The 23,643-nt window shown below is 39.9% G+C and overlaps 1 protein-coding gene across 2 annotated transcripts in view; it reads left to right on the forward strand.

The window, feature by feature from the left end:
- PARG (poly(ADP-ribose) glycohydrolase) overlaps nucleotides 1–10,756 on the forward strand; it is a 62,012-nt gene extending 51,256 nt beyond the window's left edge. For both annotated transcript variants that reach the window (XM_005481554.4, XM_014275558.3), the window contains exons 15-18: nucleotides 538–646; nucleotides 3,203–3,308; nucleotides 6,476–6,604; nucleotides 7,353–10,756. In XM_005481554.4, coding sequence (XP_005481611.2) covers nucleotides 538–646; nucleotides 3,203–3,308; nucleotides 6,476–6,604; nucleotides 7,353–7,525 — 517 coding nt within the window. In that variant the 3' untranslated portion in view covers nucleotides 7,526–10,756. The remainder of the gene's footprint in view (nucleotides 1–537; nucleotides 647–3,202; nucleotides 3,309–6,475; nucleotides 6,605–7,352) is intronic.
- The last annotated feature ends 12,887 nt before the right edge of the window (nucleotides 10,757–23,643 follow it).

Genomic DNA, 23,643 nt, shown 5'->3' on the forward strand with positions numbered 1-23,643 from the left:
TTTTTGCTAAGATACTGACTGAACTATGGTTTGCAATGTCACAAGAAGTGTGATAATGATACATCAGATACAGTGCAGCTGATGTGTGGTAAAATAAGAATCAATACCATGAATCTGAGTAGAAGTCTGTGAGCTCTTGAATTTATTTCTCCAGCAATGTCATTAGAGTATATACAGAAAATTACTCATTTGGTATAGAAACATACACAGTGTACTCTCATTTAAATGTTGGAGAAAGACAGAGAAATACTGACCTTGCAATGTTCTTACATACTTGATAAATAGTGCTGTGTAATTAGATTTGTTTCACGTTCATGCTCAAAGTCTAGCCAGGGTATTTCTAAATTTATGGGGAAGCCTGTCTCATTTCTGATGCTGCTTTCATTCCCAACCCACAAAGAAAAAGTTCCATTGTCTGTTGAGTTCACCTTTTCAGCTGCTTCTAACAGAGAAGGGAATTGCTCATTTTGAATTGGGGTTATATGGCTGATATTAAACAACTAATGTAATCTACTTTTCTCCCCCCTCCAATTTTAGGGATGAATGGCAACGGCGCTACACTGAAATTGTTGCTATAGATGCATTTCACTTCAGACGTTTCCTTGATCAATTTGGTCCTGATAAAATTAGAAGAGAGCTCAACAAGGCCAGTAACTTCTTACAACAGCCTGCAGTCTAATGTTTATAGACCTTTTTCAAATATTTTTATGTTACTGTCTCCATCTAAGGAAGTTCTTGCTTAGTTGTCTCATATGACGGGGATTTGCTGTCCAATGTTAAAGCAAAAGATTGTCAAATGTATTTCTTGTCCTTTGATGTTCAAAGGTATATTTTATACAATTTTCAAAACTATAAATGAAACTTGGATATATATTTTGTTAATTCTTCCCTGTCCTGCTTCCAAAGGGTGAGAGTTGGGATTGTCCATCATGGAGAAGAGAAGGCTTCAAGGAGGGACTTTTAATAATATGGGCAGATAGTGACAGTACAAGGGCCAGTGGTTTTAAACTGACAGAGGACAGGTTTAAATTAGGTATTAGGAAGAAATTCCTTACTGTGGGGGAGGTGAGGCACTGGAACAGGTTGCCAAGGGAGCCTTTGGTTGCCCCATCCCTGGTGTTCAGTCCCAGGTTGGATGGGGCCCTGAATAACCTGAGCTAGTGAATGGCATCCCAGCCCATGGCAGGCAGGTTGGAATGAGGCAGTCTTTGAGGTCCCTTCCAAGTCAAGCTATTCTGTGATTCTAAATTGAGTCCAAGTTCTTTCCCTATGATTTGTGCTGTTGAATCCTACTCAGCTGTGCAGTCAAGGTGGGGCAGTTCATAAATATGCTCCCACTTGCTTTTCTTCCACCTTTCTCCTTTGCTCTTGTGGTACTGACATACTGCCTGGGAGTTTACATTTTCCTATATTGATGTTTTCTTGAGATTGGATCCAGCAGTTCATAAATCCCCTTTATTTTTACAATAGCTGTAAGGGCTGTTGTAACCACATATGTGTGCATTCATGCCAGTCAGAGCTTACAGTCTCCAAGAAGGCTGACAATGCAGGCCAGTTTTAATCTTTAAACAAAGCTTCTGGGCTGACATTCAAAACTTGCATGCTTCCTACCAATAATTCATGAACATTATTAATCATTATCATTATTTGTTCAAAGTTTTCAGTCCTTGACCCTGCCCTGAGTCAACTATGTGTGTAAAAACCGCATTTTGCAGTGACTGTGGTCCTTGATAATCTCACGCATCAAAGTTCCCAGGCTGAAGAGCTCTTTGACAGGGGAAGCTGGAACTGTGGTGGACATAATTTTTTTCTGTCCTCTGCCATCCCTAATTTGGAATCGCCTTAAATAAGATATTTGAGATGTTTCCCAGTCCTTGGTGTCTGCCACAGATTCCCAAATGTAATGTTTGGGAACATTGGGTTACTTTCCCAAGCTGTGGCAGGTGCTTTATCATCTGCTTAGCCAAGATTTTCCTGTCATTTGCTTTCCTTCTTGTTTTGCTGATGCTCTTTTGTTGAAGCCAAAGCAGTCTTTTCCCAGCTTTTAAGGTTGTACTTTGGCAGGGACTAGTAATTGCCACCAGTGAGCTGTCTGTGGTTGTGGGACCTTAACTTTTCAAGGCCTTTGCTGTTATCCCATGAACAAATTTTATCTGCTGACGTGCTGTGTCTGGAATCAGTCTCCAGTTCACAAAGCAGATTCTTCTAAGTTAATAACAAGGTCAGTGGGCCAGAATTAGGGCCTTGCATGGCCAGTGGAAGGCTTGGGTAGTGAGAGGTGTGTGGCCTGTTCTAGCAGAGGCAGTGCTGTTTTTACTGGGCAGTGGAGTACAGGAATGCTAATTCAGTTATACTCTGCTAGTGGGCCAATTTTTGGGATCAAAACATGCTGATGAGTCTCCTTAGTGTGATTCTACATTTACAAATGCAGTGAGCTTGGGTGTAGAATATAAGAGCTTAATGTTGTTATTGTTAAACCCTCCTTCTTTCTGCAGTATGGAGGGTATAGAATATTATAGGATGTATTTTAAATAAATTCAAACATAGGAACAAACCACCCTAATTCTCAGCTGGAAAGGGTATATACCCTCTTAAAATTATGTACAGTGCTGAAGGACTAAATTAGTTGTGAAACCTTAGCATCTTGACTAAAGTAACATTCATCAGCTTGTTTCTTCATGGTTGGTAATTAAATTAGCCCTAAAAAAGACATTTAAGTAGAGTTTGTAAACCTCACTGATATCTTAGTACAAAATTCTAATTACCTATATCAGTGAATTTATGATCTGCCTACAATTTTCAGTGTATTGATTTGGTTTGGATTTTAAAAATAAATTATGGTAAATCACTACAACATTTATCAGGTGTGTTGATTTGGCTGATATTTTTTTATGAGGACTGATTGGTATTTAAGAAAAATTTTAAGTCTTTATCCTGAAAAGGTTCCTGTAGCTGTGATGAAATGCCTGGGACTCAGGACCTGTATCTTAATTTCTAATTTGGGTCCAAATAAGGCAAAAGTCTTCCCATCTTAATTTTTTTGTAATTGATGTTGAATTTAAAGGAAGACTCATGATATATTGAAGTAGTTTGAATTTGGTATTGCTAGAAGACAATGCTGGGTTTTGTTATCATTTTATTGTTTGGAAGTATTGCACCAGGCTGCCTCTCAGATCCATCTGTGACCCTTGTGTGCATGCAGGCCTACTGTGGCTTCTCTCGACCCAACGTTCCGCCTCAGCATCTCTCTGCAATAGCCACAGGAAACTGGGGATGTGGTGCCTTTGGAGGGGACTCCCGATTAAAAGGTAAACCATAGCAATTCTTCATGTTCAGATTAATTAAATCACTGACATTTTGATCCTGGGCCATGGTTTTTGTTCAAGTACATTTTTTGCTTTTGTTCTAATTAATACATGTTTGCCAAGAAATGGCATTCTATAGAATTGGTACATTAGTGCTGATCTTCAGGCTGTGAGTAATGTGGCCTTCAACAATAAAAGAGCATTCCACTTTATTCTTTGTGCTGTAGACTGTTATACTATTTTCAGTTTAAAGTTTGGTTCAAGCACATGATGGTGAAATGCTGGATTTGCAAGGATTTGTAGCCCTGAAACCTTTCAAAACACAAATATGCAGCTTTAGTTCACAGAACATGTTCATTGCAGTTGTCAGTCATATAAATCAGCTGACCTTTCTGGAGCAGTCTTTTCAGATTCTGCCTGAAATTCATATCTCTGCAAAGCTGTTTAAAGTACCTGGTAATTTGCAAGGCTTCACAAATCTGCTGGCAATGGTTAATGTTTAGTTTTATCCCTTAATATATTACTGTATGCCAGAGAGGTTTCCAGTCACTCAGTCATGCTGCTTTCTCTCCTGACTTGCCTGCTATATCACTCACTTTCTCATGTTCTTTTATATTTAATTAGAGTATTTGTAATGCAGCAGATATCAAATGCCTACATTCATTTAAGACCTTTTCCATCAATTCAAGAACTGATGGATCCTGACATGTAAATTCATATCCTGGTTCATATAATTCTAAATAGAAATTTACATTTCTTTGTTGTTTCCAAGCATTTGAAGAGTATTTCAAATTTGCTTTTCAGAACAGCTTTAGGTAGCTACAGTGAGACAGTCATCAGGCTACCAGTTTCATTTCTTTTTAATGTGCTTAATTCATAAGGTATCTATTTTTTTCTCCATGCTCATTGAGTTCCTGGCAGTTGTTTTTTGACATCCATTAGACAAAATAGGCTGCCAAATGCATATGTTATCAATATCAGGACTAGTATTTACTGTAGGATCTGAGCATACTTGATTTATGTTAGGAAGGTTTAACAAGTACTTCAATTTGCATAAGATCTTGGATCTGAACTGTAATATCCCATGTATGTTTTCTTAAAGTAGAAGAAGGATGTCAGGACAGGCATTGCTTCAGGTGCACGTCCAGAAGTTAAGTGGGATCACATCAGCTGGGTGCAAGGGCCAAGAGAGCTCAGATCCCTCCAGACCCCAGTACCACAGGCTCTGTTGCTCTTCCTGTGATGCTTCTTTCTGTACCAGTGGCATGGAAATTTCCCATGGGATTGTGTATCATTAGTGTCCAGAAGATTTTTGAAGTCTGATTCTTGACAGAAATTTTGATCCTTGTTTCATAAGATCTATAGCAATTCAAAATAAGCAGTAGGATATTTTTAACATCTTGTAAAGTGAAACTGCAGTTTGGAATGAATAATAAGATTCATTAGGTTCTGTTCCCCTATGCAAGCTAGTTAATTAGACTCTTTAAAAGCTAAACTACTGAAGCTTTACTAAATCCACAGCTGGTTCAGTGGTTTAATTAAAATATCATTCCCAGATTGAGATTAATTTCACATGTGAATCATGTAATTTATAATTTTGGCTATGGGTTTACAAGAGGAAGTTTTTTTTTATTGAGGAATGCAGTGTTTTAATAGGTCTCTGTTTAAAAATGTGAAAGATTATTGAGCTGAGCTCTGAACAGCTTTCTATTTAGCTTCCACTAACAGGTGGTAATGCACTATGTACACAGTTTTATTTAAAATTAATCTTTACAAAGACAATATTAATCACATTTTAATTAACTCTACTTACTGGGTAGAAAAAGGAGGAATTAATATCAGAGCTGCACCAACAGGCTCTGAAGGAGACAGGCTGCAGCAGATGAAATAGTTGCTGGGTTCCATTGGTTAGGACTGTTGTAGTTCCCTGAAATGAGCCTGTGATTGATTGCATGCCTCTGTGGCACTCAGGCCTGGCAGTGCTGGCTGATGGAAAAGCTGCACTCTTCTAAGTTTGGTGCTGCCTAAAAGGGTCCTGGTTTTCTTCTCCCCTTTTGTTGTTCCTGGCTCTGTGGTCTGGTGTCCTCCCTTGCCTCAGCTCTGCCTCTTGGCAAACCTTTCACTCTGCCAATTCAACTGCTGTTGTAGCAGAAAACAATTAGGTTTTGTTCTGCATCCATAATTTTCTGCCACTTTGGTGAATGGAATTGGCATCATGATGTCTGATGAGCACCAGAGAGCTGCAGAAAAGTCAGGAGCTGGGTGAGAAATGGACCAGAGCTACTTGCTCCAATTGCAGTGAGTCATTAGCTTGGCTCAGCAGCACTACTGATACAGGTGATTTCTCAAGGTGGGTCTTCAAAAAACTGTTCCCAAGAGAGGAAACATTTTTCTTTCTTTTGCATGTAGAGGAACAAAGTCTGTCTATATTGTAATGTTAGCTGTTGGCAGAACTTGGGGTGCAGCTTTGGGCCAATGAGTTTGACAGAAAGCTGGAAGTTAAGTAACATGTCAGCATTGCTGACATCACCCCTCACAGGTCAGAGTAAGCCATCATATTCCTTGCTGCTTACTTCTATTGTAGGTGTGATGGACACCTGAAATTATGCAGGAACAGGCTGCAGAACCATAGTGCTTTTCTTAGAGCTAAAAGTTGGGTCAGCTTTCACTTTGCATAGCTTACTTAGTGTAAGGATTGGCTCCGTTCCTTCTTACAGGTGGCACAGAATGGGAATTGCCAAGTGCTCATGGATGCTTTTTACCCCACTGTCTGTGGTTGTATGGGCAGCTCATACCAGAATGGGAGGGGCTGCTCTGTTGCCTTATGCTGCCACAGGCATTTATTGGATAATTAATGGCTGCATGCTGCTTGGGGGCAGACATGGACCAAAATAAACCCCTCTCAGTTTTAAGCACATTGTTTATCTGGAAGTAAGGGTGGATGTCACTAACAGCTCTAGCAGAATGCTCCAACACTCTTGACCTGCAGTGCCCAGCATTCTTTATTTTAAAAATGGAAGTAATATTTACCAACCCATTGTTTGTAGTGCTTTGCAGCATCCATGTGGACATGGGTGCTATAGTTGTTTGCTGTAAACTTAAGCTGTGTTTTTTCCTTCAGCAAATTGTTTTATCCTGTGTTCATGTGTAATCTTTTTTCCTTGTTTCAGCCTTAATTCAGATACTGGCAGCTGCAGAGGCTGGACGTGATATTGTGTACTTTACCTTTGGAGATGTGGAGCTGATGCGGGACATTTACAGCATGCATACTTTTCTCTGTGAGAAGGGCCAAACTATTGGTGAGCAAAAAGAAATCTCTGTGTGCACAATAGAGACATGACCATCTCTCTAAGTAGAAATTTTCCAATATGAATTCTTGTCACTAAGTGCTGAACACAAGGAAATGAGTCTCAGTTTGTTTGTACCTGTTCCCAGAATGGGGAACTCTTCTGATTTGGGATCTACTGCACAGTGCTAATCAGTTAGAAGACTTCTAGATGCTTTTCTGATTCACTTAGGAGTAATGCTGAGAATTTGAAAAGTAGAAGTAATGTGGTAGGTAGAAGATTTGCAAAAGCTTTTGATATAACTCAGTAAAGCTTTGAAAAGGGAAAAGCTGCTTAGGCATTCTTGATACAGGTTTGTCTTCTAGTGGCTCTCTCTTGATCCTGCAGGATGTGGTCTGATGTGTTATTCAGTTGCAATACAAGAAAAGCAGTGTATCCATTGCCCTATTGTAATTGTTATGTGTCTTTTAATTTCTGGGCCAGAAGCACAAAGCTGGATGATTAGCAATACATTTGTAAGTAATGTGTATGCAAGCCTAATGTTAGGATAGATTGTGCAGGAAGTTGTGGGAGCCCATCCTATGTTCTGAACAGCCTCCATTTACACAGTCTTCTGCCTCCTCTGTCACTGCTCATTTAGAGATGCTCCTAGTCACTGTCTCAGTGTGCATGTGCATTTCTAGCCTTCCTTTGCAATCATACATTGCTCATTTGGCATGTTCTCACATGGTGTTTAATGACTTCTTTTTGGTTTTTGAAGGGGACATTTATAGGCTGTTGCTGAGATACTACAATGAACAATGCAGAAACTGTTCTACTTCAGGACCAGATGTCAAGCTGTACTCTTTCATATACAACACCCTTGAGTCCTATGCACATTCTACTGATGATGAGGAGGAGGATGAAGAAAAAGGGTTGTGTTTTGAAGATTAAAGTAAATGTATTTGATCAGAATAATGTTTATCTCCTCCCACTGGTATATTGTGTGAATTGCTGGACATAATGAATGAGCTGGCTTAATTTATATTGACTGCATTGGTAGTTATGTATAACACCCAAACAAAAATCCCCACAAACACCTTTGAGAGATGAGATTTATTTGTTTGATGGTTTGATACATGAAAACCTTGTTCATGTGTGTACAGAGAAAAATTCTTTGGTAAGTCTGGTTTGCATTGTATCTTGTTAAGTAGAATATTTTGGTACATTTCACTTGAGATTGCTAAAAACCTTCAGATTTCCCTGTACTCCTTTGCCTTTATTTTTCAGAGCTCTTATGTAGATTTCTCATGGAGGCTTACAGCTGGAGTACAGACAGCCATGGAACTCCCTGGATGATGTTAGAGAGAAGCATTTTAATGATTGTTCTTACTGAAAATTGTCATAATCCTTAGGAGTGCCAAGGTACCATTGGTTGTTACCAAAGTTTTCATTGTTTTGAATTAAAATATCCTGGGTCTAATTAATTTTTTTAAAAAATTGTTAAAAATTGAAAAGTTCTGGGGCAGTCAAGAAGGCATTTCACAACTGCATGGTCTTTACCAAATTAGACATAAAAGTTAGCATAAAAAGGTAGAGAAAGAACAATAAGCATGGAAAAATGAGAAATGTGACCAAAGCTGGAAGCAGAAGGAAAGATTTTCACATGAAACTCTTCAATACCATTTTGTTGGTGCTATCTGTTACCACATTGAACAAGGTTTTAGTCTATTGGAAGTTTCTCAAGGTTCGCTGCTTCTGACAATATTTGAGTTAAGGTCTGCTAGTTGTGTTCATATTGTCATATCAGTTCTCCTCTCAGTATGCATATGTGTGAGTATAAGATCCCCATGGGATATGTGAGTGAGGAAACAAATCACATATCAGTGGGAGGAAAGTCTGTTGGTTACAGATAAGAACATGAGGTCTTGTTAGGGATTTCTGCCTGTGTCATTTTAGACATGGGAATAACAGTGAAGTGTTGGCAAAACATTTTACAACCTGTGCTTTTACTATCTGTGAATACCAAACTAGTGTTGCTGTAGTATATTAATAGTTTACACAACTGCAGATACATCTGTGATAAAACTTTTTCAGGTCTATGTACAGGGCAAATCCAGTGAGACTTTTTTTCTGTATTTAAGCCCAGATTAAGTTTCAGCTCAGATTCCTAAGTTCAACCTCTTCTGTGTTAGATTTTTATTGTCTGTCATAGTTGCTATTATGAGTTAGCAATACAAGTAAAATCTGCAGCAGGAAATGTAGTGACCTACGTTTCTTAATCAATTAATCCTTTTGAGTTATGTCAGATAAAACTCTCCAAGCCTCAAACACACCATGGTAATTAAATGCTGGAAGCTGTTGGCAGTCTGGCTTAGAATAAATCACTCACTGCTTGATCTGCTCTGGGGGAAGCAGCAGGAAGGAGTCTGGGTCATTTATAAATACCTTCAGGGAGCTGTACCTTGGCATGAATTCTAAGTGGGCAGCTTGCAGGTGTGTTACTTACTTGGGAAGTGATGGACGCAGAGGTTTCTTCCTGTTCTTCCCACCAGGTGTAGTTTTCTCCACCCCCACCCATTCTGAGAAAAAGATTTTGGCTAGAATTTCAGGCTTTTTTCTGTGTTTGCAACCTGTGTCCTCAGATTTAGCAGAAATCTTTTCTCCCGCTCCTGGTGTTTCAGTGTTGGCTCAGATTCTGGCAATAGGAATAACTGTTTTATTGACTCTTATTTGAGCATTTAGGTTCAAGTATGATAGTGCTTCTAGATGCATTGCTGATGATAGATGTACCCTGGGAATTATGACAAGTGATGGAAAACTGGTGCTATCAGCCAAACCTTTTTCACCTTACTACTCAGGATCTCATATAGAAGAGATGAACAGAATTTGTTCCTAAACAACTGGAAAAAAATACAACAAAAAGCTTTAGATGGCTAGAAATTACCTCCCCTTTATTATATAGAAATACTTCTTTAGTGCAATGTAGTCATTGTGAGAAGTGATTGGTCAGGTATGAAAAATGTACCAAAATATGATGGAATGAAATTTTACTTCAACTCTAGAAACAGAAAAAAATTACTTTGGAGAGATTCTCTGATGATCATATTATAGGTATGCAGTTAAAAGAGTTCTTGCAGTGTCCAGTGCTTCCAGGATGATCCTAGTCTTTTTATGCACTCTGTAGTTCCAGTGATACTGAGCATTTTCTAATATGGAAAGAATGCCTTTTGTTTGAGATCATTCATTAGGATATGTTTACCATACCTTTTTCTCTAGTGAATTATGCTTGTATGGACAGGAACAAAGGAAAATAACTCCTTTTTCATTTCATGTCTTGTCTGAAAAAGAGTGATATATCCTGGATTCTATCGTGTGTTCCTGATCTCGTAAAGGGCAACATTGTAAGAATGCTTTGAATATGATTTTGATCACAGGCAGGCTGAAAATTTTGTTGTTGTTTGTTTTGGGTTTTTTTTTAAAGCAAAATAGCCCAGAGTTATTTAGCAGTGGTGTTACATTCCCATGATGTTCTAATTCAGTAAAGAGCTGAACTGCCCAGATTGCTGCATGTCAGCCCAATAAGTGCTCTACATCTTTCTTTTTCTCCCCACCCAGCACTCCCCATTTCCAAACTCCCTGAAATGTTTTCTTTAGCTGGCAATGCCTTTGGTGCTCTGGGGGAAGTGGTGTGGAATGGATATGCCAGTGATCTCCTTGTGCAGCCTAGGAAGCTTCAGCTTCACCCTTCCAGAAACCTGGTGATGGAGTATTCTAGGTTTGGGATTTTTTATTATTTTAGGGATGTTTGCTATATGATTTCCAATAAAAATTAACTTCCTACCAAAACTTTTGTTTTATACTTTTTAGCAGCTAAATTGAATGCTTAATATGAAACAACAACAGGCAGTCATGTCGATTGCAATGTTGCCTCATGGTCAAGTTTGGTGTCTGAGCACTTCTGTTGTTCTACAGCTCTTGCAGCTAAATTGCTCAGTTTTGATGTTTCCTTATCCAATGAGGAGTATCCAATACTGTATATATTAATTTATAAACTGTTAAAGTGTTCCTGACTTTCTTCTAAACTTACAGTTTATGCACCATTATATTGTATTGATTTTTCTGGATCTGTATGCTAATGTTTACAGAATTTTGTAGGAATACAATTAAAAAATTCTGACTGAAGCCATGTTGTGTAATTTGTCACTTAATATACTTTCCAGGACAGAAGAATTCCAGCACATTTGAATGCACAGGCCATAAATTTGCAGATAGTTCTAGCAGTAAACTGACACAACACAGAGCTGAGAAATTATTCTTCCTGTACAGTATTATGGTATTTGCTTCTGCCTGCACAGCACTGTAAAACACAATTAGCTACTGTAAATTGGAAGAGTGTCAGTATGAGTGTGATGTGAGGTTTCATCCATGTCTATGGCCATATGCAGATATTCTGATGTTTCCAAGCTTTTGATAAACAAGTAAATGTTGGATTAGTCATTGAACTTCATGAAGGAAATATCACTAAATAAAAGCAAATAACACCCTAAAAATACATAAATAATTAACATGTTGTCTAGGGATTTTTATGGTTTGTAAGAGTGGGGCTGAAATCCTTCTAAATAAAACCATTTCAAACTTTTCCCAAAATCTTGTTTTAAGGATTAATTTTTTAGCATCACAGGAAATTAGGATACAAATATAATTTGATTGCTCCTAAGGTTTTATATGCAGCTGTGCTTCTGAAGTTTGCAGTGTTGATACTAAAGGATTCTGTCCATCAGACAGCAGCAATAGAAGCAAAGATGGTGACTGACAGACACATCTGGGGGAGCAGGAATGAACAGGTGGCTGAGCAAGGAGCTTCCTGCACTGTGCCCAGGTAACTGCTCATGGAAGTGGCCAAAGGGACCCCATTTTCACTCAGTGTTTGGCTGGGTGAGCTGGGGGCACTGGGCTTTGGTTGCGTGACAAGTGGGAAGGGAGGGAAGGGCTGATGCCTTCATGCTGTACCTTGGAAATCCCAGGTGCAGGGGAGGCAGAAGGTGCTCCCATTGTGCTGCTGCAGCTGCCAGTCTGTCCCAAGCTGTCACTGATGTCACTGTAATCAGCAAACACCCTCATGAATACACTTGAAAAGCAACCATGGCCTGTGGAGATAACAATGAAGGGCTGCTTCACCATGAACTTATCCTGGTTTTCTCCAGTGTCTTCCTACCTATGTCAGTGTTTGGACAAAGGAATCCCAGACACCTGAATTTCACAACTTTTCATGTTTACCTTCACAGTCTGCATCCTCTCATCCTGAGCAGCTTTCTATAACAGAAGGATGGACAGATGGATGTCAGACTTTGGGATTCCAAAAGCTGTTACAAGCTCTCAGGTTCACTGAGGTAATTGTGTATTAGCCAATGTAGAGTGATGTAATGTTTGCTCTGGATGGATGACTTGGGTTTTTTCTTTCTTTTTAATTTTTTTTCTTTTTAATATGTGCTTAAAGTCATCTTTTGCTGTTTTGTGGCACCTCTGTGACAATAGTGAGAACATCCATAAAATCATGGAGACTGCAAGATGCAACAGCTGTCTGAAATGGTTAGGTTTTTTAAGCTTAGAATTGAGTATTTATGATCTTGTTTTGTGCTAACAGTGTTTCATGCTCATTTATCATTGCTTAAGTGAGTGTGACCTGGAAGTTGCATAGGAGGTATTTGTCACTGATAACTCCATTACAGCAATGCCATCAATTTGTGCTGAGCTGAGCTGTCAGACAGGCTTTCATTGCCTGCTCCCGCTAAGTGGCACTTGGTCTGCAGCTAAAGGAGGCACTGGTGTGTTCCAGGTCCTCTTGGTGACACTGTGGGATGTGTCTGGGTGTGTGCACACTGTGCTGTGCATGCACACACATTGAAGAAGCTTTAAAGGAGCTGCCATGAACTGCTGGGGTGAGGATCATTGCTGATGTAGCTCATCAGCTGTAAATCTGGGAAGCAGGGGACAGGAACCTAGAGAGAGATTGCACTGTCTTTATGAGCTGGCTGTGCTTGCAGGCTCTCTGTGTCCACAGTTCACACACCTCAGCCTTTTGCAGTCAGCTGTCCTCTCTCTCTGATGGACTGCATAGCTGAGTATTGGAAACTGCACAGCTGATGTGCCTAAAAATGACATGTTCTTGTGCTGATTTTTTTCCTGTGGTTTTTATTCATTAATTAATAGTAAATTGAACAGGTGATATTAAAGATGAGGGGATTTTCCCTTTATTTTTAATTGTTGAATAGCTAAGAGAACCACTTTGATGTTAAATTTTTTAAAGAAATGGAATACAATGAAGGCATTGCTCCATTGGGTGTAAAACAGTAAGAGTGTGCCTGGTTGGATAAAGGTTACTGAAAAGCCTCATCTCCTTCTGCCCAAGTGCTAAACATTGCTTTGTGTAAATCTCCTCTTGGAAAATCCATGTGACATGCAGATAAGGACTTTGTACAGAGCTTACCACAGAGGCTTTGTCTATTCTGCTCTCTGTGGTTTTCACTTGGAAGGCCCAGTTCAGTAACATCTTTTTTATTTACTTTTTAGAGATGCCTTCTGTAAATGATAGGAATTTTTATACCTACTACAGCTGCTTCCTTTTCTAATTAATATTATTGAAGTGAGATTCTGCACAGATAAATGCTGTACTTGCTAAATAGGAAGGGCAAAAGGACCTCTGGGCCAGTGAGGCAGGATTGTTTTAAAAGTCCATGTTTATAGTTAACAAGAAACAATAATGCAGTGCCATACAGGATGTTACCAGTTTGGATCCAAGACATCTGTATGTGTGTTAGCATCTAATCACTGTCCCTATGCAAATCCTGAACTTTGATTCCAAGGCTATTTTTGTAGGAAGGCAGTAATGACAAATTAAAAACTGTTTGTTTTAATATATCTGTATGCCATCACTTCTTTAATATTTCTGACCTTAGCTAAATGTTACAAGCATTGTGGGCGTTTTTGTCTGGAAGGACAATGTTTGGTAGCGTTTATAAAATATAATTTACACTCAGAACAATGTCTGGAGTGCATAAGGAATTAAACCCCTGTAAATCCTGTCTGGATGGTCTCTGTAATGGCTTTGGAGCATCTGAAATCTTTTCAGGGTGGTTGAATATGCTAGGAGGCTGCAGGGGAAAACTGCAATCTTCTTGCTCAAAGACAGTGCTTTCACCTTTCTTTTACACTCACTTGATGGAGATAAAGAATTACTTTGATTGTGGGGAACTGTTACATTTATTCTCAGAAATTGCTAATAGTATTTGTTAAAAAAATAAACCAGGAAAGCAAGGACAGAATCAGGGGCAAACTCCAATGTTTTCACATTTCTTACAGTAATATTCTATAGTCATGCTCTCTGAATGTGATGCTTAGATTCTCTCAGAAATCATCATCAAGACCAGCTATAAGAGGGGTGAGGATGTATGTTCCCAATTAGCCTTTCGTGTCAAAGTTTTCAGGTCTTTGCAAAAAAGGCAGAAAACACTTTCAGGAGGCAAATGATTTTTGTTTCTGTGTTCCCATTTGCTGGGTTGCCATCTCCCATGTGTTGGTGTCCAAGCAGAAACACCTGTATGGGTTTCCTATGGTGCCTATTTGATTGATGTTTTTCATTTGTGAAAGGCTGTTCTGACTAAATCCTGACAGTAGTCTTGCTTTGCTTACAGGGGAGAAAAACCACAAGGGTGATATTTCTCTGAAAACACCAGTGTGAGCTCTGACCATAAGTGTCCCAGAAAGTCATGACTGTTTTGGAGCTGTGTGGGGAAATTACAACGTTAAGCACCATACCATGTCTAGAATCTTGCAACTTTAGTATTGGAATAAGAAAAATATGGAAAAATTTTTCCAGGCTGCCTGGTTGGTTGATGATGTTTTGCTTTGTGTACCTGGAACACCAGAGAGTAGGTTTTCCTGTTTCTGTGGGCTTGTGCATCTTCACCAGTAACAATGCTCCCGTATTAATGGGGTCCTCTCTTGTGACAGTGAATAACCAGGCCAGTGAGGGGCTGGATCCATGTGTAGGGAAAGCAGAGTGTCTCCTCAGGCTTGGCCTTGCAAAAGGGACAAGTGCTTATATTCTATAAGCACTATATTAAAGATCTCTTCCCAGGAGTTTGACCTGTTCCACTCTTGTGGATTAATCTCTTGTGCTATTTCTACATCAGGTAGTGCTATAAAGGGACATTTAGGAAAGTTCACGATCCTGAACTGTGTAAATTATCACTAAGCAGAGAGAAGTTTTGCTTACTTCCATTTAAAAGGGGAGGGAGCTAAATAAAATAAATTATTTGTCTCCACTTAAGATTTAGATGTAGTTTATGACATCTGCTTTAGGGATGCTTCAGAAGAATCCTCTCCATGGCCTGGCATCAGTGAGGACTTGGCTCCTCTGCACATGTACAACTGCCTTTCAGCTGGAAGTTGATGGGAAGTGCTGAATTTGCTCTTTTTTTTCATTCATCAAAGCATCTTGGCATACCAGATGCAATAAAGGCACTGTATAGATCAAAGTGCTTCATCATGGCACAAAGTTAATTTTGCCAAGATTTGAAGACTTATCTTTTCAAAATTAAAGGTTGAGAAAATTGCTGTGAATAGCTAAAATCCTGGTATTGAATAATGACAAAATTTTCTTTAATGTAGTAGGAATTGATTGGATCTAGACCAAAATGTCATGAAAATAAATTAAAGTAATTGTGAGTGTTTCACACCCTTTTATGTAAAGGATAAGGTCCTAAAAATTGTATTTTCAAATCCAGAATTACGTTTATCTTCAAAATGCCTCCATTGTTAGGTAATTATATCATTGCAGTTTAAAGTCATTATTTTGCCTGTTGCCTGAGGAATTTTACAGCAGAGCAGTATTAATAAGATGCCAGGAGAACAAATTCAGTAACTTAATCTCTGTCATAAATTGAACTCTTATAAACAAAGTGGCATTTTCATTCATAATTAAATGACCTGCAGCAAATGTAGGTCAGGAGTGAAGGGATGTTTGATTTTCCATTCTGTGGAAAATCAAAACTTTTGCATTTTAAGGAGAAAGGTGAGAAAAAACGCAATCATTGTCTTCTGGACATGGATTGAACATACCACAGCTTTGAGAAAAGGAGGTTCCTGAATTCATGCGCATTGTAAATCTCAGCTAAGTGGCATTCAGACTTTACAGTTGGTGATGACAATTCCCTAAGGATTCAGATGAAAAAAGAAGACCTACTGATTGATTGAGTCCACTCTTTCCTCATTCTGCCAATTCCATGTACACAAAAAACAGCAGCCAAACCTGGCAGATTGAATTTAAAATGCAACAGATTTGGAGCTTTTTTTTTCCTTATCTGAAATTGGACTACTTGATTGTGAGCAATCATGTGGATGAGATGTCTCTAATGACAACTAAATACCTCCTAAAGTCATATGGCTTCAGCCTCTCTGGTTCTAAATCTTTTCACTGAATTTTTTGAGGTGGTTTTGTTCTAAAGTTTTTGAAGTCTTAAAATTGTTTCCAGTCATTGGCATGAGACCTGGAAACACTCAGATGAACCTGCACCTTCTGCATGTGAGTTTTGGAAGGGGTTTGTTACCCTGACTTACATCAGGAACGTCCTTTGTCTACTAGGAAAAGCTTTGGCCTCAGTAATTTGAAGGGTTTCAAGGCTAATAAAATTTCTGTTTGCTTTAGATAAGCATGCCCTTCTTTTTCCCTCAAATTTTGATTACATATGACCTTCAGAGAGCCTCAAAATGTTAATAAATTCCTCTGAAATTGGTTTTTGTTACAGTCCAAGGTAAAATTGTACCCATGGGAAATGCTTAATCTATGACCAAAATAAGGCATTTGTATACTTAAATGAGCAGGTGAAGGCTTCGCTGTTCTGAAAATTCATGGCAATGACCTAACAGAACTATGTCTTAAGGGAATTAAATCCAACTTCGAATTCTGATCTCTAGGACAAATAACTCCAGGTATTCTCTGCTGTCTTAATATTTCTCCAGGGCTGAGAGACTTAACACAGGCAGCAACTAGTGGCCCAAGTATCATAAGGTTCTAGTTGGTAGTTTGTGTCTTAAAGCCTTTCCAAAACCAAGTATTGGTAATACATCCAGGTGAGGGGAATTCTCTGAAGTGGGCTGAAGGACAGAATGAGCCAGAATGACTCCATGTTTCAGAAGGCTTGATTTATTATTTTATGATATATATTACATTAAAACTATACTAAAAGAATAGAAGAAAAGATTTAATCAGAAGGCTAGCTAAGAATAGAAAAGGAAAGGAATGATAACAAAAGTGTGTGTCTTGGACAGAGAGCCTGAACCAGCTGACTGTGATTGGCCATTAATTAGAAACAACCACATGAGACCAATCAGAGATCCACCTGTTGCATTCCACAGCAGCAGATAACCATTGTTTACATCTTGTTCCTGAGGCCTCTCAGCTTCTCAGGAGAAAAAATCCTAAGGAAAGGATTTTTCATAAAATGTGTCTGTGACGCTTTTCCTCGCAGAGGTCAGACACTGCTATCAGTGCAGTCCTGTGGCTGAGACCCGTGTGTGTTTTGCCCCGCTCTTGAGAAGTTGTAATTTCTTGCAAAATCCTCTTTGTTTACTGAAGTGCTTGCCTTGTATTTGTGCTCTGGGCAGATGGCTCCTCAGCAGCGTCTGGTGATGAGCTCAGCTTCGCCCAAAGCTTCACCCTGGCTGCGGGAGGAGCCGTAATTCAGCCTGGGGGTCGCTCCCAATGAGCCGCTGGGGACAGCGTGTGCTGGCCATGCACAGTGCCCTCAGAGTACTGACTGAAGTGACAGAGCCACACTCATTTGCCTAAGACTTGGGCTAATCACAGTCCCCAGAGTGATGTGCAATCCCCACTCTTCGGAGCTAGATCCTTCCCGTGCTACAAGCTCCGAGGTGGCGGTGACTGAGGATTATGATTTGCTAGCAGGATTGAGGAAAAAGTGACAGGTGGGATTTATTTCTCACTTGCCAGACACCTTTACAGACTTTTCAATATTTTTCTGTAATTGGCTTCAATGACAGCCTCCCACAGGCACTATACTCGTCCAGGGAATGGGTCTGTGTAGGAAACGTCTGTTTGTTAAGGCAACATCTGTAATTGCCTTAGGCTGCCACAGCAATAGCACTAAAACTCCAAACCTAGCATCATTACAGCCAAAAGTCATCTCACTGTGGGTCCTGCCTTTCACTTAATGATGTTGTTCTTCATGTAGTGTTCTGTGCATTGAAGGTGATATTATGCTTCATCAGACCAGGATTTCATGCAGCTCAAAATGCCTTCAAATGGAGCTGTAGAGGTACTCTTTCACATACATGACACAAGCACAGACACCCACACGGACTGGCCTGCAGGGACTGGAGAGCTGGACAGTGCCACAGTGCTGTGGCTGAGCCCCACAGCTGCCTCATGTTAATCAGCATTGGAATGATTCTGTGAGCTCAGTGTTATAGGTGAGGACTTTGTAAAACAGGGATCTGCAATGTGACAGCACAGGCTGCACAGCAAACTGTTCTGAAAGGGATTTAGAGCAAAGCTAGAACAGTTTATTCCATGATAATAAAACAAGCCCCAGACTACATACTGGGGGCAAGTTTGGGGTGAGTTGTTGCATTTTTCTGTGGCACCAACATTTTTCTGAAAATGTACTTGGTGATATGGTGGCTGCTAGTGGATCAAGAGTTCCCCATGAAGCATGGACACTAAGCTCACCTTGGTAACTGAGATGCTCACAGGTCTGCTCAGTTCAGGTGTTTCCTCTTTACAGGAAAACAGTTGAACAGTTTGCTGCTAACTAAACATAAAGAAAGCATAGAGCTTGTACAGCTGTGGAGCAGAAGCATTCTTGAATACTGTCCAGCTGAGTTCAGCACTGTGAATGTAATGTTTCCAAATGACCACCATCAGGAAAATAAGAAATTATTGTGGCTCTCCATCTAACAGGTTTGATATTCCCAGGCCACCCCTGAGCCCTTGGGTATTTTACATTAATACTTTTGCAGATGATCCCTATGGCTCTGGCACCAGAAGAGAAAGGGTTGGGAATGCCAGAGGGAAGTGTTAGAAATTATGAAGTTCCAAGAGTACAACAGGTCTGGAGTGCAACTCCAAAGGATCCTATTGAAAAACATAGATAAATTTTTTGTTCTGAAAAACAGAAGTAAAGAGAAAAGCCTGTTTAGTTATTGCAGAATAACTCAGTAGGGACAGTGCTTCTAAGGGAACTCTAGCTTTGAGGCACAACGTGGTGTTGATTAGTGCAAATAAAGCTCTTCAAGAGTCACCTTTCAGCAATTACAATCAGACACTGCCACTGTGGCTTCAAAAGCTTCATTAGCAAACCCTGCTCCTAGTGAGAGCTGTAAATCTCAGATACCCCAGAAGTTTTAGCTGTTGGAGAACTGTCTTTCCTTATTTATTTTCTTCCAAATGAAAGATAATTACATATTCCTTCATCTGGATAAATAGCATTAAAAACCAAAATAGATCCTCCCGAAGAAAACACAGCCAGTGGTATGGTTCTAAAGAGATGAGGATAATTTTCCAGTTGAATATGATGAAGTCAGGGCACGTTAAAATTTTATTGTACCTAAAGCAACAATCTTAACAAAATGCAGTGTGGTTTAGATGTAGCCAAAAGAAAAGTATCAAAAAGAATTCTTTGTTCTATTTTTGTTAGGATTCTCTAATGAAACACCTGCAAATACTGAAAACGATTTCTAGCAGTTTTCTCCTAATCCACAAAGAGAAGATGATGATATTTTCAATTCTTTCTTGGTTAAGGCAAGGGCAGTTGGCAGTGCTTTGTTCATTGTCACTGTGCCAAATACTGGCAGGCTCTTTTGCAGTGTCAGTGGTGATCTGTTTCCACAGTTTATGGGAAGACTCCTTGCTGATTTCCCTGCCAATGTACTAACCTCCCATTAAAATAGTGGGACAAATTAAGTTTAGTGCTCTTGCTAATTTCCACATGAATTCATTATTTGGCAGCTGTAATAAATGTATGCCAGAGTTCCTCCTTAACCTACATATCTTTCTGACTCACTCACTGCTTTGTATGTACTGTAGTTAATTGTTTACTCTAAGAATTTAATGAAAATACAATGAGATATCAAAGAAATAATTACAGCAACTGTTGCTTTTTCTTCTTGTAGCTGTAATGGGCTAGTTTATTCGCAAAGACTTGGGAAACCAAGAAGAAATTGTGTTATCCTGATTTTCAGTCAGCTCTGTTGTCTAGCTTGTCTCTCTCTAACAGATCTGTAGCCAGCCAAATGGATTCCCGCAGTTTCGCAGTTTGATTCTATCCAGAAATATGTTTGGAGAATAAAATCACTTTAAAAAAATCTATTGGCCAAAATCAATCAAGGAGCAGTCTTGGGTGTTCCTGGTCTTCCAATAAAACACCCTGTACTTGTACCTGTTTTCTCCAGAGCATCACGGCCTGACATTTTAGAGAGTAAGTAAACCCAAGAGAGCTGTTATTCAGATAAAACAATCAATATGAGTTTGTCTGTTGACCAAATAATGATGGCTTGCTTAGCCTTAGGTTTGACATGACTTCTGTTGTGAAACTGGTACAAATCATAGGTGCTAGCTTGGAAGGAAGCTTGGAGGTCATCCAGGGCTCAAATCAGGATCAACACTGGGATCACACTAGGCTGTCCAGGGCTTTTTTCAGCTGGCTCCAGATGCCTCCAAAGATGGCATCATGTTTCTGGGTCCCCTTTGTGATGTTTTTTATCCTCTGAGTGAACACAGTTTTCCTTGTGCCTAGATGGAACCATTTCTATTTCCCCTCTCATCCTCCTGCCATGCAGCACTGTGAAGAGCCTGGCTTTGCTGGCTCTGTCTCCTGCTGAACTCCCTCCCCCCAGGTGATCCCTGTGTCTGAGGAAAGGGCAGTCATTGCTTCCCTCCAGCTCCTGGCTGTGCTTCAGCTGACACAGCCCAGCATGCTGTTGGCTTTCCCTGCTGCCTCACCTTTAACCTGCCCAAAGCAAGGAGCTGTGTGGAACTGGGACTGACTTTTCTGTCCCTCAGACATCCAGCAGCACATCTCCTTTATCACGGGAAGTTTATTCATGGAAGTCAGGGATATTACTGAAGCTTATGACACACAGATCCAAGGTTACAGAAAGCAAAGGGAACAGAAATAACCCATGTGAAATTCCTCATGTGACATTTTCTGCAGGAGGTGTCAGATGTAATTAAAATACTTCTCTTATGTAGGACTGGGGAGGGAGAAAACCTTGATAAATAATTTATTGACAAAGAAAGGGATTAAAAAAGGGTTTTTGCACATATTTGAAATGTCTACCTCTCAACCCCCTCTGAAACCTCTCCTTTGAAAACTGACTGAATCATTTGCTGCAGCCATTTGGTGTGGGCTCAAAGGTTTTTAGGTCTCAGATTTAAATATTAGACAAACATAATGACCAGAGTCCTGTGTGACGTCCATGTTAGGCTCAAAGTGAGGGCAAGTTTTAAAGTTGCCAAATTGCCTTGCTTTGAGAAGGGGTGGTGCTTTAGATTTTAACCTCTGTTAGTTTGTAGTCTGTGTGTAATAAACACATGGGGGAATAAAGGCAAATGGAGTTTCTGGCTTGCCTTAAAGAGAACTTCTGGTCAACATTGTCTCTAGTGGAATTACATTACAACAATGAAGAGTTGCCAAAAATACATAAATGTATCAATCTCAGGAGGGGAAGCTATTAATGAGATTGTCCTTCTGTGAGTAATGCTGTACCCTGACCACCTCCTATGAGATTACCCTTTGAAAAAACAAGCCCACTGAGAAGTCGTGCTGTGTTGGAGAGAGTTGTGTGGAGCAATTAACCTCAGGAAGAGCTCAATGCTGATTGCAAGTGGCTGCTGATCCACCAAGGAAAACGCTCGTACCAAACCCAGGAGAAGACAGGAGCAAGGCATCAGAGGGCTGTGCAGCACCATACCCTGGAACAAGGACATTGGGCCCTCAGTGGGCAGCACGGTGAGTTTCCAAAACCAGCTGGGTTCCAGTTTTGTTAAAACATGCTTTGGGTTGTTTAAACAGGTTGGATCTAGTTTTGTTAACTCATGCCTGAGTTATGACAGAAATGAGGAAGAAATAAGTAAGCAAAGTTGTTAGATTCACACTGGTGCTACAGGACATAAGGATAAATATAAAAATAAATCATGGTGAGGCAGTGTGTCTTTCAGCACAGCAGGCAATTTCACCTCTGACAGCACAGGGGTGCTGTTGTGACTGTCCTGTGCTGTACATTTTATCCAGTACAAAACTTTTCTACCACATAAGGTTTCCTCACTGCAGAGCTGGCATGAGAACCACACAAAGCAAGCTGCCACACCTGACTCTGTGTGTGCTAGGAATTGCAATTGTGTTCAAAGTTTTCATTCTGCTGATGGATTTCCATTCCAGCCAGTTTTGAAGTGTGATGGTTTAGCAGGAAGCAAAGCCAGTGTGTGGATCTCCCTTTGGCTGGCCAGAGGAAAAGGTAAGTATACTAAGTGCACACAGAAATGGGCAGGTAAATGTGAGTTGCAAATGGAAATTGTAAGGATTGAAATAGGAATTGTGGGCAAATAGTTTATTGTCCATCATGGTCTCACTGGAGAGCAAATGGATGAGTGGCAGGCAGGTCCTGCTTAGGGGTGCAGACTGGTGACAAAGTGACACCAGAAGCCAGCAGCAGCAAAGCAATAGCTCAGGACACCAAAAGATGCTGGGCCAGGCTGGTGGGACAACCAAGTCACAATAAATATTGGAGAATTTGGGAGCTGCTCCAAATCCCAATAAACCAGAATCTTGCCATTTCAAGCATACAAATTCCCATTGTGTGAAGCATTAAAAAAAAGCAAAGAACATAAATGTAAAACTGTGCAAAGGCTTTTGGGAACAACATAAGCACTTGAAACATACTGTAATACCTTAGTGTCTATCCAAGCATGTTTATTTTCTCCAGTTCACTGCAATGGTATTCACAGTCAGATTTGGCATGTGGGTTTCCCTCCAAAGTGGAGGTCTGCTTGTCCTCACTATAATTTTTAATTTATGTTCAGTCAGCATAATATGATTGCTCTAAAGATGGTTTCTGTCTACCCATAATAAGGTTAAGACTCAATTAGTAGCTGCAGCATCTAACAATGTTTCACCAGAAGGCTCAAGCAGCATCTGGCCAGCTGCAGGTACCAGCTCAGCCCCCATTTCCCTTTGCAAGGGTGCTGGGCCACCCTCCCCGGGAGCGCCCAGCGAGGGATGGGCTGCCCTGGGGCTCCCTGTGCCCCATCCCTGCTCCATCTGTTCCCTGCACCAAACCACAAACATCATTCACACCCTCGCTCTGCAGTCCCCTGAAGGTGCACAGCTGCTAGGAAAACTGCTGAGACGATAATAAGGTTTTTGATGTCTTTATGTGAGGATTAAGGGTTTTTTCATCTTGAAGAAATTAATTTTACTCTAATCAACAACTGTATCAACTAGTAAGCCTCAAGAAAATCTGAGTGACCGTTAGGTGACAAAACTCCGGATGAAGCCTGTTGTGTTTCTTCCTAAGGTTTTTCCTTTCCATTTCTGCCCACCTGACCCTGATAAACTCATTTTTGCACTGTATTCTTAGCACAAAACAAATTATAACTCTTTCTCTCTTCCTTCCTTTTAATGTGTGTCCAATTTTCCCATCAGTCTTATTACTTATCCAGAAAGTTAACAAAATTGGCATGTGTGTGATAGTGTCAATAGTTATCTGAAATACCAATTTTGCATATATATATATATGTATAGGCATTTGATCTTGGTTGTAAGTTAACAGCAAGTAAGCAAAAAAATACATCGTTTTTGATTTATGAGAAAAAACGGACAGATGTGTAATTTGAAGGCAACCAGGAGAAAACATGAAAGTTGGAAATGAGAATTCTACCAGCGAAGGAATACTTGAAATTGTATTGTCTGGCATTTTATATTTGGTCATATAAGTCAGATAGTATCATTTGGTCAAGGTCTACTTTATGTACAAATTTTGGAGAGCAAACG

This window comes from Zonotrichia albicollis, chromosome 7 (assembly GCF_047830755.1).
Source record: "Zonotrichia albicollis isolate bZonAlb1 chromosome 7, bZonAlb1.hap1, whole genome shotgun sequence".
Classification (NCBI taxonomy): domain Eukaryota; kingdom Metazoa; phylum Chordata; class Aves; order Passeriformes; family Passerellidae; genus Zonotrichia; species Zonotrichia albicollis.